Source organism: Canis aureus, chromosome 1 (genome assembly GCF_053574225.1).
Source record: "Canis aureus isolate CA01 chromosome 1, VMU_Caureus_v.1.0, whole genome shotgun sequence".
Classification (NCBI taxonomy): Eukaryota; Metazoa; Chordata; class Mammalia; order Carnivora; family Canidae; genus Canis; species Canis aureus.
Window position 1 is genome coordinate 59113300 of NC_135611.1, and position 13911 is coordinate 59127210.

The window sequence follows — 13911 nt, forward strand, 5'->3', positions numbered from 1 at the left end:
ATAAATCTTTTCTACTGTATCCTAATCATTTAACATTTAAAGTTATTTTATATTTCTTTTATTTCTTTAGTTATTTTGATAAAAGATTAACACTGTAGCATCTTCTTCACCCTTAGCTCAATTTTTCCCTTTATTTTTTGGCTAACATCATTTTTCAATGTTCTCTTGGTCTTTATTTTCACTTATCTTGTCGATTTCACTTAATTTTTATTTGCCTTTTTCTGATTTATCCATCATTTTACTTTTCTGCTTACTTCATTCTTAAATTATCATCCATTATAATACCACAGAAAGTATACCCATGGACAAGTGCCAGTCTGTGAACTACTTATTACTAGTTCATAAATTATAGTAACCTGAGGGGGCACCTGGGTGGCTTAGTCATTTGGGAATCTGACTTCAGCTTAGGTCATAATCTATGGGTCCTGCGATCTGGCCCACCTCTGGCTCTAGCTCAGTGGGGAATCACCTTGTCTCTCTCCCTCTCCCTCTGCCCCTCCTCCTGTTCATGCAGGTACTCTCTCTCAAATAAATAAAATCTTTAAAAAAAAAAAAAAAAGGTTACAGCAATCTGAAAAAACAATTTTAAATCTGTTGAATTTTATATATAAAAGCTACAGAAGCACATATCTTTATTAAAGGCTAACACAGTGATTCTCAAATTGGAGCCTGAAGACTTATTTGTGGAAGTTAAGTTCTACACAAGATTTCGGGCTTTTGTCTCAACGACATCCTTAAAAGATTAAAGCATATTACAGATGATCTGTATAGCTACCTTAAAACATATTTATTGAATAGTGAAACATACTATTGAAATTGGCTACTAGGAGTGCCTGCTAGCACTCTAGAAAAAAATAAAGTTGTTAGATTTAAGCATGAGGTTCACAAAATGATAAACCTGTCCATAAAATGAATTAAATCATTTTATCACACTTTTAGGAATAGACATCTCTATATTATTATTAAAAATCAAAATTCATAAACAGATTAATAAAACCAGACCTAAAGCTATTTTCTACTAATATTAATTCTAACGTTAAAGGTTTGGTTTTAATAACACATTAAGGCATGTTAATGCTAATTTGAATTTCTACTTACATGTAATTTGTAAATTAAATTTGTTTTGGTTTTATAGATGTATAAGGTAAATAAGTAGTCTTAAAAACCATATACATTTAGGAGTCGCTAAGAGGCTGGAAATACCAAAAAAGTTAAGAAAAAGATTTGTCACAAATGCATGAAAAATATGTAGGTACTAGTCCTATCTTGCCATTTACTACCATAAAGTATATACAAATCTATTATAAAAAGTTACAATTTATCAAAACTTACACAAACATTTCCACACTGTACATACCACTTGAAGTCAAGAGAAATGTAAATAAACAACAAAGATAACAGTAATAAATCATAACTGCATAAAATTATTTTTAGTACATACATACTGTACTACTGTTACAATTTTGTAGCCCCCTCTTGTTGCTATCATCCACTTGAAAAGCCACGTGAATGCTAAGCATCTCTGGGACTTTAGTTATCACAGTAAAAAATAACCTCTTGTGGTTCTTGCTTATTTTTCGTGTTGTATGCGATAACATAAACCTCCAGCAACACCATGGGACCCACACAGAATGCCACTAGTGATGCTGGAAATGCTCCCAAGAAGTAGAAAAAAGTCAGGACATTATAAAGAAAAAGATGAATGACTGATAAGAACTACAGTTTGAGGTCTGTATCTGTAGTTGCCTTCCATTTCTAAATAAATGAATCCAACATAAAGTTCATTGTTAAAAAAGAAAAGGAAATTTGTAAAACCATTGCTGCAGCTACACCGGCAAGAGCAAAAACCCTGAACTTTCTGTGAAATACTTTTTCATCTTGTATTGAAAATAAAGCTTCTATGTGGGTACAATATTGCCATTTTGGCATACCTACAGACTAGGATGATGTGAGAAAACCCGAAGTCATTACACTACGAGAACTTCAAGCAAAAAGAAGGTGAAGAATATAAAGCTGAAGAATTAAATGCCAGCACAGGATGGTCTGATAATTTTAGAAATAAGTTTGGCTTAAAAAATGTCAAGATAATAGGAGAAACAGCTTCTGCCCACCAAGAGGCAGCAGATGAGTTCCCAGGCACCCTTAGGAAAATCACTGATGAGACAGGGTATCTGCCTGTACAGGTTTTTAAGGCAGACAAAGGTGCCCTATTCTGGAAGAAATTCCCACGAAAGATATTAGTAAGGAAGAGGAGTGAGCACCAAAATTGAATGCAGGAAGGGACTAGCTTTGCTGTTTTTTGCAAATGGAGTCAGGTGTATGATCAGGATTGTCCTTATCCATAAAGGTGCTAAACCCCAGCCTTGAAGGAAAAAGGTAAGCAACCACCAGCAGCCAGTCTTTTGGCTGTATAACAAGGCCTGAACAGGAACCCTTTTTCTAGATTGGTTCCACTGATGCTTTGTCCCCAAAGTCAAGAAATGCCTTGCCAGCAAGGGACTGCTTTTCAAAGTGCTTTTGATATTGGACAATGTCCCTGATCACCTAGAACCTTATGAGTTCAATACCAAAGATATCAAACTGGCCTACTTGCCCCTAATACAACGTCTCTAATTCAGCCTCTGGATCAAGAGGTTGTAAGGACCTCTAAGATTCATTTTGCATGGTTCCCTGTGGAAAGGATTATAAACACTGTGGAACAGAACCACAGCAGAGAGAACATCATCAAAGTTTGGAAGGATTATCCCACTGAAGATACTGCCATTGTTACAGAAAAGCTATGAAAGCCATCAACTCAAAAATAATAAATTCCTGCTGGAGGAAACTGTCAAGATCTCATGCATGATTTCCCAGAATTTATGACAGAGCCAATCAAAGAAATCATGAAAGATTGTGAAAATGGCAAAATAGGTGGGAAATTAAGGCTTTCAAGATATGGATCTCGGAGAAATTCAAGAGCCAACAAACACCTCTCCAGGGAAATTAACAGAAAATAACTTGCTGGAGAGCTTCTGAACCAATGCCAGACAATGAAAAAGACGGCATAGAAGAAGCAATACCAGAAAACTGACATTAAACAATATGGCAGAAGGGTTCTGATTACTCAAGACTGCTTTGACTTCTTTTACAATGTGGACCATTCCATGATTCAAGCACTAAAACTAAAGCACATGGTGGAAGAATGACTGGTATTGCACAGTAATATTTTTTGAGAAATAAAAAAGCAGAAAGTCAGAAATTAGGATGTATTTATGTAAAGTTAAGACTAAATGTGCCTGCCTCTACTGCTTGCTCTTCCACTTCCAAGACCAGCCCCTCCTTTTTCTCCTCCTCCTCAGCCTATCAACATGAAGACAAGGATAAAGACTTTTATGATGATCCACTTCCACTTAATGAACAGTAAATAATCATTATGCCAGTTAATAAACTTACCGATTATGTATATGTGTGTGTTTGCATGAAAATCTAGTAATTATATTGCAAGAACTGTGTGGGACATTTCTGTGCCATCATCATCACTGCCTAAGTATTCGCCATATAGAACATCCTGTGCAAAACCTGTATGGTAGTGGATAGCCTATCTTCACATAGGCATAAAATGAGCAATATTTAATATAAAATTAACAATGTGTTCATTTTTTCACTGTTTTATAACTTTGCTTTCAAAGAATTACATTCCTTTATAGTATGCCCCTCTCTCCAGTAACTAAAAACTGTGTATCAGTCTATCAACACAAGGTTTTTTTTTTTTAGAAAAAAAGCCACAGTTTCCAATAATGTATTATGAATATGACTATAATACTATATGCCATAAATATAATTATTCATTCATTATAATGTATAGACTAGGCTACTGTTGAGCTACCATATTACTGCTTATTCATTGTCAATACATGAATTGTTATACCTGTAAATATATATGAATTTCTTTTTCACGCTATCTTTTCATTTTGGGTGTCTGGCATTAGACATATATAATAACATCTACAATGTTCTGTATCATTTAAGACAGTACTGATATAGATACTGACAGACAGTTCATCTTGTATACAGATGATGTAAACTTACAGTATCAATATAGTACCATATTGTATTTTCTTTTATGATTTTAACAGCATTTTTTCTGTAGCTTGCTTTATTGTAAAAATGTAGTATATGGATACATATAACATATAAAACTTGTGTTAATCAACTGTTTATGTATGGCTTCCCAGCAGGCTATTAGTAGCTACATTTTTGGAGAGTCAAGATTTATATGGATTTTCAATGCATGGGGGATTAGCATCCCTAATTTCTGTCCTACTTCCTTTTTTAAAAACTGCTATTTATATTATATACCTAGAACACAGAGGATAATTAACAAATGTCATGAAGAAAATAACATTCTAATCTTTAATTTAGATTGAATTAATTCAGAGAATGACCTGTCTTGTCTCTATTCAAGTCAATCCAGAATCACAAAGCTGTTAAGGACTAGAAAATGAAATATGCTTACTAGGAGATATATAATAAGGAAAATTTTCTCACACTATAGTTATAAGACTAGCTACTAAAATGGGAACTACTCCAGTTTTAGAGATGTGCTATAGACTTTAAAAAAAATTAAAGTCTCAGTTATCTCTACGGAGGTCCTATCATATTAAAGAAATTGAATGACTGAATGTAAAATCAGTTTTCTCTAGAACAAAGACAGAAGCACTTCCGTAAGAACAGCAAAGACATCAGATACTGTACAATGGAACTTCTCTTTGGAAAATAGTAATGTTACATTTTTTAACACCAACTTCAATTCTATTAAATAGAATACTGAATGCCTAGAGATAACTTATTTAAAAATTATTCTTATTTCTCATACTGGAAATACAAGAAGATTAGCATCAAGTAAAGAGGCAACCTATTACATTTTCCTTCTGAAGCGTTTGTTTTTTTTTTTTTAAGTTGGAAACAAATGCATACAACAGCAAGTCTTCCACAATGTTATATATCTGTAAAGGCACTCAGAAGAGTAACAACTAATCTTACTGAATTTTTTAAATGACAACTCTACGACAGAATAAAAATAACAAAGCAGACTTGCTTTAACACAAAAAGCTGAATATAATACAAATCATGAATACAAACTGCAATGTTTCTCAAAAGGCAGGTTATCAGTGGATTATGACCAACTGTTTCACATAAAACAGAACAAAACAGAAAATATCAAAGCACATTTACTCTTGTAGGGCAGAAGATGCACATATCTCACACTTCAACACTTCTGAAATGTCAATAAGTACAAAGTACAACAGTGGCCCTCAACTGCCCCAATTCTACTATCAGCAGAAATCAATATACAACTAAGTTAAAAACAAATAAATCCAGGGAACGCAACAACAACAAAAAAACCTTTTCCTTAACCCTTACAAGCAATCAGTCTGTAAAACTGTTTAGTCCATTTTGCAAATACTAACTAAATTACATCTCTCCTCTCCACGCGCAACATCATAGACCATGGCTTTTGGCTGGACTGCTACAAGAATCTCTGACTTAAGTAACTCTACCCAAGACATCCTCCACCCTCCTACCAGAGTTACCTTCTGAGAATCAAATATGTCATTCTCTTGTTTATATAGCTCTGTAGGTTCCTTCCTGCATATTAAATAAAACTCAAACTATTTAAGTTTGGCAAAGTTTGTCACCAATTGACAGCCACGTCTTCTAATGCCTTGCAACCACTACCTAACCCATTCCAGCTCCCCTGCGAACACTCTCTAGCCACACATACCCTCCTAATCACCGCCTCCAAACAGACCAGGTCCTTTAATGACGCCAAGCTCTTTTCCTTCTCTATCTTATTTAAGTCTCAGTTCAGAATTAATTTGCTCTGTCTTCTAATTCCTCCAAGTGGTGTTAAATAACTACTACTTTGTGCTCTCCCAATGTATCATTCAAAATTCCGTAACAGCATTTACTGAATTATGTGTATGACTTTCTTCTCCCTCACCAAAGAAAGAAACTGAAAGACATTGGTCTGTTTGGTTTTTTTTTCTTAAGTCTCTAGCACAAAGCTGCAGAGTCAGGCAGGGTCTCAATAAACATAGTCATCATTGCCACTAGGTATCAAATAAATGTTCACGGTATAAAATTAAAATTCTGGAAGCCTTATAATTAAATATAAAAAATACTTTTCCCTTTAGAGGAAAGATTAATCAGGGGTTTTGGGGGGCTCTTGTTGTCTATTTTAAAATCCAGGAGATTTTTAACTATCCTTGAGTAAGTTTGCATTTAAGTACCTATCTACAGATCAGTAAATATTTTCCAAAGCAGCTAAAAAATAATAATCATAAATGGTTTGAGGGGATGATGGCCAAAATTCCTAACAAATGAGAAAACAATCTCAACAACAACAACAACAACAAAAAAAAAAAACAGGAAAAGTCACAAAAAATTTAAAAACATAAAAAAGCATTTATATTATTAGTAACCATACACATACAAACAGAAAAATCTCAATCTACACTGGAGATAATCTAGCTAAAATGAAAGAAATTTAATACAGCAATATTGATGTTCTTCACTACCATCCACCAGTCCATTTTAGTGACTAATCATCCTCGGTTTTCTTTCTTTTTCTTTTATTGTAGAGTTAATAGTACAGCTTAATTGTAAAGAATGGACTGTGAAACCACCACGCTGCCTCAACTCAAGCTCTCTCTCACCTCTAATTAGCAGTGAGACCTTGAGTAAGTCACTTAATCTGTAGCTCAGTTTCTTTATATGTAAAAAGAGAAATCAAATTAGAATATCCATCTCATAGCGTTGTTGTGATAACTAAATGAATATAAAGAGATTTATTTTTTTAAAGTGCCAGGCATAAAGGGGGCCTGGGTGGCGCAGTCAGTTAAAGTGTCCAACTTTTGGTTTCATTTCAGGTTGTATCAGGCTCCAAGCTCAGCAGGGAATCTGCTGCTTGAGATTCTCTCCCTCTTCCTCTCCTGCTCATGCTCGTTTTTTCTCTCTCAAATAAATAAATCTTTTAAAAATTAAAGTTAAAAAATTAAAAGTGCCAGGCATAAAAACAAACACATAATGGAACAGATAAAGGACCCAGAAATAAACTCACATGTATATGGCATATTAATTTACTACAAAGGAGGCAAGAATATACAGTGGGAAAAGGATAGTCTCTTCAATAAATGGTGTTGGGCAGCCATATGCAAAAAAATGAAACTGGACCCGCCTTTATACCGTATGCAAAAATCAACTCAAAATGGGTTAAAAACTTGCATATAATACCTGAAACCATAAAACTCCTCGAAGAAAACAGAGGGATCCTAGACATTGGTCTTGGCAGTATTTTTTTTTTGATTTGACACCAAAAGCAAAGGCAACAAAAGCAAAAATAAGCAGGACTACATCAAACTAAAAAGGTTTTGCACAGCAACAAAATGAAAAGGCAACCTATGAAATGGGAAAAGTATTTCCAAATCATCTATCTGATGAGGTGGGTTTTTTTTAACGTAGGATCCACACCCACCATAGAGCCCAACATAAGATTTGAACTCAAGACCTTGAGATTGAGACCTGAGCTGAGATCGAGTCAGATGCCTAACTGACCACGCCCCCCATGCCCTTCTGATAAGGGCTTAATATCCAAAATATATACAAAATTCATAAACTTATACAACTCAACAGCAAAAAAAAAAAAAAAAAAAATCAGATTTTAAAATGAGCAGAGGACCTGAACAGGCATTTTTCCAAAAAAGACACACAAATGGCCAACAGGTATAAGGAAAGGTACTCAACATTACCAATCATCAGGAAAATGAAAATCAAAACCACAATGAATACCACCTCATACCCATTAGAATGGCTATTATCAAAAAGACAAATAATAAATGTTGGCAAGGGTGTGGAGAAAAGGGAACCCTTGTGCACTGTTGATGGGAATGTAAATCAAAAGTGAATTTTAAGTAATCAAAAACTAGTAGTCTTTTGCTTTCTCAACATAATAAAATAATAGAGAGAATTTCATTAACTACTGTAAATAATTTTAGAGAAATAAAATAGAGAATAAAATAGAGAATTTCATTCCTTAACTACTGTAAATAATTTTAGACACATATATAGAGAATTTTAGACACAATAAAATAGAGAATTTCATTCATTAACTACTGTAAATAATTTTAGACACATTACCACATTACCCTGCCTCAGGAAATGGCACCACCATCCATCATAATTACCAAAGCCGAAACTAAGACATCATCTTTGATTCCTCTTTCCCTGCTTTTCCATCTCCAAACCCTCAGTAAATCCTTTCTCAAGTATTTTCCAAACCCATTTTCCTTTCTCCAAATCCAATCTTACCACTATCATCAATTAATTACTGCAGTAACCTATTAACTGGCTTCCCTACTGCTCTTCTCTCCCCTGCCTCTCCACAATTTCTTCCCCCCCCCACAAAACAGCCAGGAGTGAGCTGTAAACACCAAGGACAGAGAATGTCTACTTTGTTTCCCCAACACATAGAACAGTGTCTGCCTCATAGTAGACACTCCCAAGTGAATGAACAGCCATCTCTCCTCCCCTTTCATAGTTAGCTTCCCCTCACAAAGAATAGAATCCAAACTTCTTACAATGCCTTACATTATCAGGCCTCCCTCCCCTCACATCCCTGTTCTCTATGTTCCAGATTCACTGGCTCTTGATATTCCTCAAACTTCTCATTTCTACCATAGAGCTGTTTCTGTACCCACCCACCCACCCCCCAAGTCTGGCTCTTCATCATTCTGGCCTCAGCTCAATATTATCTCCTCAGAAATGCCTTCCCTGACCAGCTTATCCAAAGCAGCTCTACCCACCTTTGGCCATCTCACCCAGTTTCCCTTTTTTCATAGCACTCACCAGGTGAATTCTCTTGTTAGTTTACTTATAGATAGCTTCCTTCTCACTAGAATGTAAGCTCCCTTAGAGCTGGGATCTAATCTTTCTTGTTCAGTGATGCATCCCTAGGGGCTAGCACAAAGCCTACTACACAATATTTATTGAAAGATTGACTCACAAACATTTACCAAGTACTTATTATGTGCCAACTATGCTAAGTAATAACAATGGATTTTTTTAATTAAAGAAAAATAGAAAGTGGAAGTAAAATATTAGTATGAAAAGCAATCTGAGGTTCATTTTACGTTGACCACTCCAGCTCTTAAAATGAAAGATGCTTTTTGATAAATTTTACTTTTCAAAATATTATTTTGACAGTGCAAAACATGAACACCTTTAAAGTAGTAATAGTTAACTACTATCTCATTGCAGGTTTGGTAGTTATCTAGATGAGACACTGTTCATTTTTTAATGCACATTTTACACATTAGTTCCCACTAATTAAGCTATCACTCAGTAAAATACTATCTAGGACTCTCCATGTCTTCATCATTTTCTCAGAATACACATACATTTCATCCAGTCAGAAAAATCATGACTATAAAATCTTTCTGTTCTCAACATACAGAAATATTCACAAGCATGACAATAGTGGTTGTCAACTCACCATTTATCGCCTGGCCTTAGATTAATTACCCAGCTTCATTCAAGCCAAGAAGTGATCAAATTCCAATTACTAATCACGTTCATTTCACAGAAGTCATCACTAAAGTTGAGATTCACCCCTCACCTCCCAATGCCTATTATAATAGAACATGTCCAACTGAGTTTAGGTGAAAGAGTTATGTTTCATTGTTACCACAGTATTTTTAGACCCATCTAATTCAGAACCACAGCAGAAAACCTTAGTATCTGAAGTAATCATACCAGTTACCACCTCTATCATTATGACATCACTAAACATCTTAAAGCAAAACACCAACTAGGAAGGGTAGAGTTCAAGCTCAAGGCACTAAACAAATGACATTTTTTCAGATCTTATCTTTTCTATTACTTAAGCTTACTTTAAAAGTATCATATCCTACCCCCATATGTTATAAGGGTTGAATACATTCAATTTTTAAAGTATGATTTATAAAATGAATCAAGTTCAGTATAACTAGGTATAAGTACTCAAAATATCACTATAACATACTAGATTTTTAAAACCTAAGGGAAATAGAGGTGCTTGGGTGGCCCAGCCAGTTAAGCGTCCAACTATTGATTTCAGCTCAGGTCATGATCTCAAGGTTGTGAGGTCAAGCCCCAAAGTCAGGCTCTGTGCAGGGCGTGGAGCCTGCTTAAGATTCCCTCCCTTCTTCTCTCTCTGCCCCTCCCTCTCTAAAAAACAAAACAAAACAATCTAAGGGAAATGTATCCATCCTTCAACCAGCTTTGAAACTATTATACATTTTGAATAGTAGGGTATTCTCAAATCCCTCAATCAAAATACCACTTGTTTTATTTATAATTAGCTTTTTAACCATACTTGCCAATAGAAAAAGGGGGAGGAGGGCTTTTGCTTCTTCTTTGTATGAATATCTAAGAACATATTCATCTTATTTACATTCATAAACAGTTACTCTATACAGCTGAAAAACTGTAGGTATCAAAACAAAATTAAATCCTAAAGCAAAGGTCAAAAGTTCAGTATTTTCCAAACCACACTAGTTCTTACTTTTTGTTTTTACTGCCATTACTTAAAAAAGTTCCCTTCAGAATTTTCAGTTGATTCTATACCTTTCATTTTCTCCTTAGTCTAGTTACACATTTGTATAAACAAATCAGTTTTAGGATACCTAGAATTAACCCACATATTGAAATAAACTCATTTCAATACTAGAAATTATTTACTTATCCCTGGTCTTCGCACTGGCCCTCAGGACCAAAAATAATTGCTGATAAATTCAATCAGAAGACAGTCTTTGTTTTCAGAAAAGCTCTAAAATCACTCAATTTAGTCAAAAGATATACTGAACATTATTCAAACATAAATTTTCAAATTCTCTAAAAGGAAAATAAATCCCCATATAAATCAACAGAGGTCATTGTCTTGACCTTCACCATCTGCCCAGTTGTAAGAGAAACTACACTTAAGTTTTTCATCTATGGGATAACTTCATAAAACTAGAAAGTAATTTTAGGGGATCCCTGGGTGGCTCAGCGGTTTGGCGCCTGCCTTTGGCCAAGAGTGCTATCCTGGAGACCCAGGATCGAGTCCCGCATCGGGCTCCTGGCATGGAGCCTGCTTCTCCCTCTGCCTGTGTCTCTGTCTCTGTCTCTGCTTCTCTCTCTCTCTCTCTCTCTCTCTCTATATATATATATATATATATACAAAAAATGAATAAATAAATACAATCTTTAAAAAAAAAGAAAATAATTTTAAATTTTAAATACTTATTTGCTCATGGGGGTGCCTGAGTGGCTCAGTTGGCTGAGCAGCTGCCTTCCGCTCAAGTCATGGTCCCAGGGTCCTGGGATCAGTCCAGGAGTCGGGCTCCCGGCTCAGCAGAGACCCTCCTTCTCCATTTCCTCCCCACTTGTGCTCTCTCGCTGTCTCTGTCTCCTTCCCTCTCAAATAATTACATCACTATTACTAAAAGTAATCCACTCAGCATAGAGATGAAAAAAAAATTATTGGAAAGGCATGTCCTGACTTACCAATGGTTTATCACTGTCAAAACTGAGGCAAAATATATGCTTTGTAAAGATATCCTGTCCAAATTCCTCCAACTTGGGTACTGTTTATAAAGTATTTCCTACTATAATCTTTGCTACAGTGAAGGTATAGAAGCTGCAATACAACCTCAAAGTCCTTCCTTCAGTAACTTCTAAGCACTGTGATGTTTTTCTTCCTCATGGAAAACAATGGAAGAATGGACACAATGATTGGGTGATATTATATCTCCAAACATATTATTACAAATCTATTTTAAGAGGTTAGGTTACAAAGATATTACAGATGGTTTTTGACATGTACAGGTAAATTGAAACCACTCCCTCCAACCCCTAGGGATAATGAAGTGTCTTCTCATTTACTGAAGTTCCTTTGATTGCAGGATCTCAAATACTCAGTAAGCATCAGAAACCTCTTAACTGGGGTCTTCCCTTCTTGGGACAAGTAATATACATCTTATCAGAAATAATTCCCACTCACATTTTTTTTATTAAATTCCATTATTTCTAAAAGTGCTGCAGGGCCAAATTTAAAAGAAATATTTTAAATCTAACTCTGGATTTTAAAATTTACATATGTCTCCATTTAAAAGGACAGTACAGATCACTACAGCCAACAATACTGTACTATATGCCTGAAATCTGCCGAGAGTAGATCTTAAGCGTTCTTACCACTCACACAAACATATGGTAACTCTATGAGGTAATGGATAGATTAGCTAACCTGATTGCGGAGATCATTTCACTATATATATATATATATATATATACCTGAAATATATCAACATCAAGTTGTACACCTGAAATATACGTACAATTTCTACTTGTCAATTACATCCCCCCAATAACTGGTGAAATTATACATGCCTTAAAAAAAAAAAAAACCACATCGCAAATTTCTAGACTGTAACCTAATTACCTTCCTTATTTGAAATGTTAATAGTAACTGAGCCTGATAAATTTCAAATAGCAGGAAGTACTAGCAAAAAGAAAAAAAAAATCACACTTCCGAATACTGCTTCTACCTTTTTTTTTTTTTTTTTTTTGCAAATAGCTTGTAATGTCTACAAAATGCCAGGGGCAGGTGGAACTCAAACATTTTGCGGAACAAGGTTATTTAGGGGGTCCAGAACCACCTAAAATTGTAGGAAAAATTTGGGGTCCGTATTTATGGCAATCCCCCCCCCCCCATAAAAGGCCTATATAACTTTCAGCTTCTCGAAAAGGGCTCAAGATCCAAAGGGCCTGGAGGAACCGTCAGTGTCAAGTAACTTGTCAGAGGCCAACCCAACCCTTATTTAAAAAAAAAAAATCTCGAATTGGGGCGGCGCGGGGGGGGGCTATTTACCCTAATTTTGTGGCTGCTACACAACTCGGGGGCAGATGCGGGCGGGACGTGGCTGCGGGATGCGCCGCTCCCCGCGCACAGGGAACGCGCGACCCCGGCCTCCCCCCCCCCCCCCCCCGGGGCGGACGAGCTCCCGCCGCACGTGTCCTCCGCGGACGCCGGGGCGCGCTGCAGGGGGTGACCCGCTCTCCCCGCGGGGCTCGAGTCCCCGGGCTCCCCCGCGGAGGGCACGGCGCCCCCCGGGCCTCCTCCCGCCCCCCGCGCCCCGGCAGCAGCTGCGGGCGTGGGCGCAGCCGACCCCGGGCCTCCCGGGCCGCCGCCGCCGCCGCCGCCTCCCCGCCCGGGCCCCCGCGAGCCCCGCCATCCACGTCGGCCGCACGGCCCACGGGGGCAGGGAGGAGGCCGGACAACAAAGCGCGGCCGGCGGAGGCCCGGGCCAGGCTGCGGTCGGGGCGCGGGGGCCGCGGCCCGGGGAGCCGGGAGGGCGGGACGCGGGGCCGCGCGCGGCGGGGCGGGCGGGGCGGGCGGCGCCAGATGTCAGCCCGCGGGGCCCGGGGAGGCGGCCGGGGAGGCCGGGGGGCGGGCGGCGGCGCGTCCCGAGGCCCCCGGGTGGGGTGGGGGGGGGTGGGGGGGGAAGGCCGCGGCGCCCACGCCCGCCGGGGCGGTCCCGTTACTCACCCGCAGGGAGGCTGCGGGCTCCGCCGGGGCTGTCCCGGCCGCCGGCCTCCGGGGCCAGGAGGCGCCCCCACATCGCGGCCGGGGGCGCACGACTCCCCGCGTCCGTCCTCCCGCGCCTTCCTTCGCCCGCGGCTGCTTCGGCGGCGGAAACTTGCGCGGAGCCCGCGGCCGCGGCGGGAGCGGGAGGGCGGGGGACGCGCCGGGCAACGGCCGCTCAGCGCCGGGCGGGGAGCGCAGGGGCCGGATTCGCCGCGGCGGCGGCGGCGGCTGCCATGGCCGAGCCCGCGGGGCTGAGAGGCCCGGGC

General features: G+C 38.7%; 1 protein-coding gene across 2 annotated transcripts in view; it reads right to left on the reverse strand.

Moving 5' to 3' along the window:
• CEP85L (centrosomal protein 85L) overlaps positions 1 to 13694 on the reverse strand; it is a 147059-nt gene extending 133365 nt beyond the window's left edge. The window contains exon 1 of one of the 2 annotated variants that reach the window (XM_077901006.1): positions 13607 to 13694. In XM_077901006.1, coding sequence (XP_077757132.1) covers positions 13607 to 13679 — 73 coding nt within the window. In that variant the 5' untranslated portion in view covers positions 13680 to 13694. Of the gene's footprint in view, positions 1 to 9532; positions 9779 to 13606 lie in introns of those variants that run through there. The other variant, XM_077901015.1, reaches the window with a different exon arrangement.
• Positions 13695 to 13911: the final 217 nt, after the last annotated feature.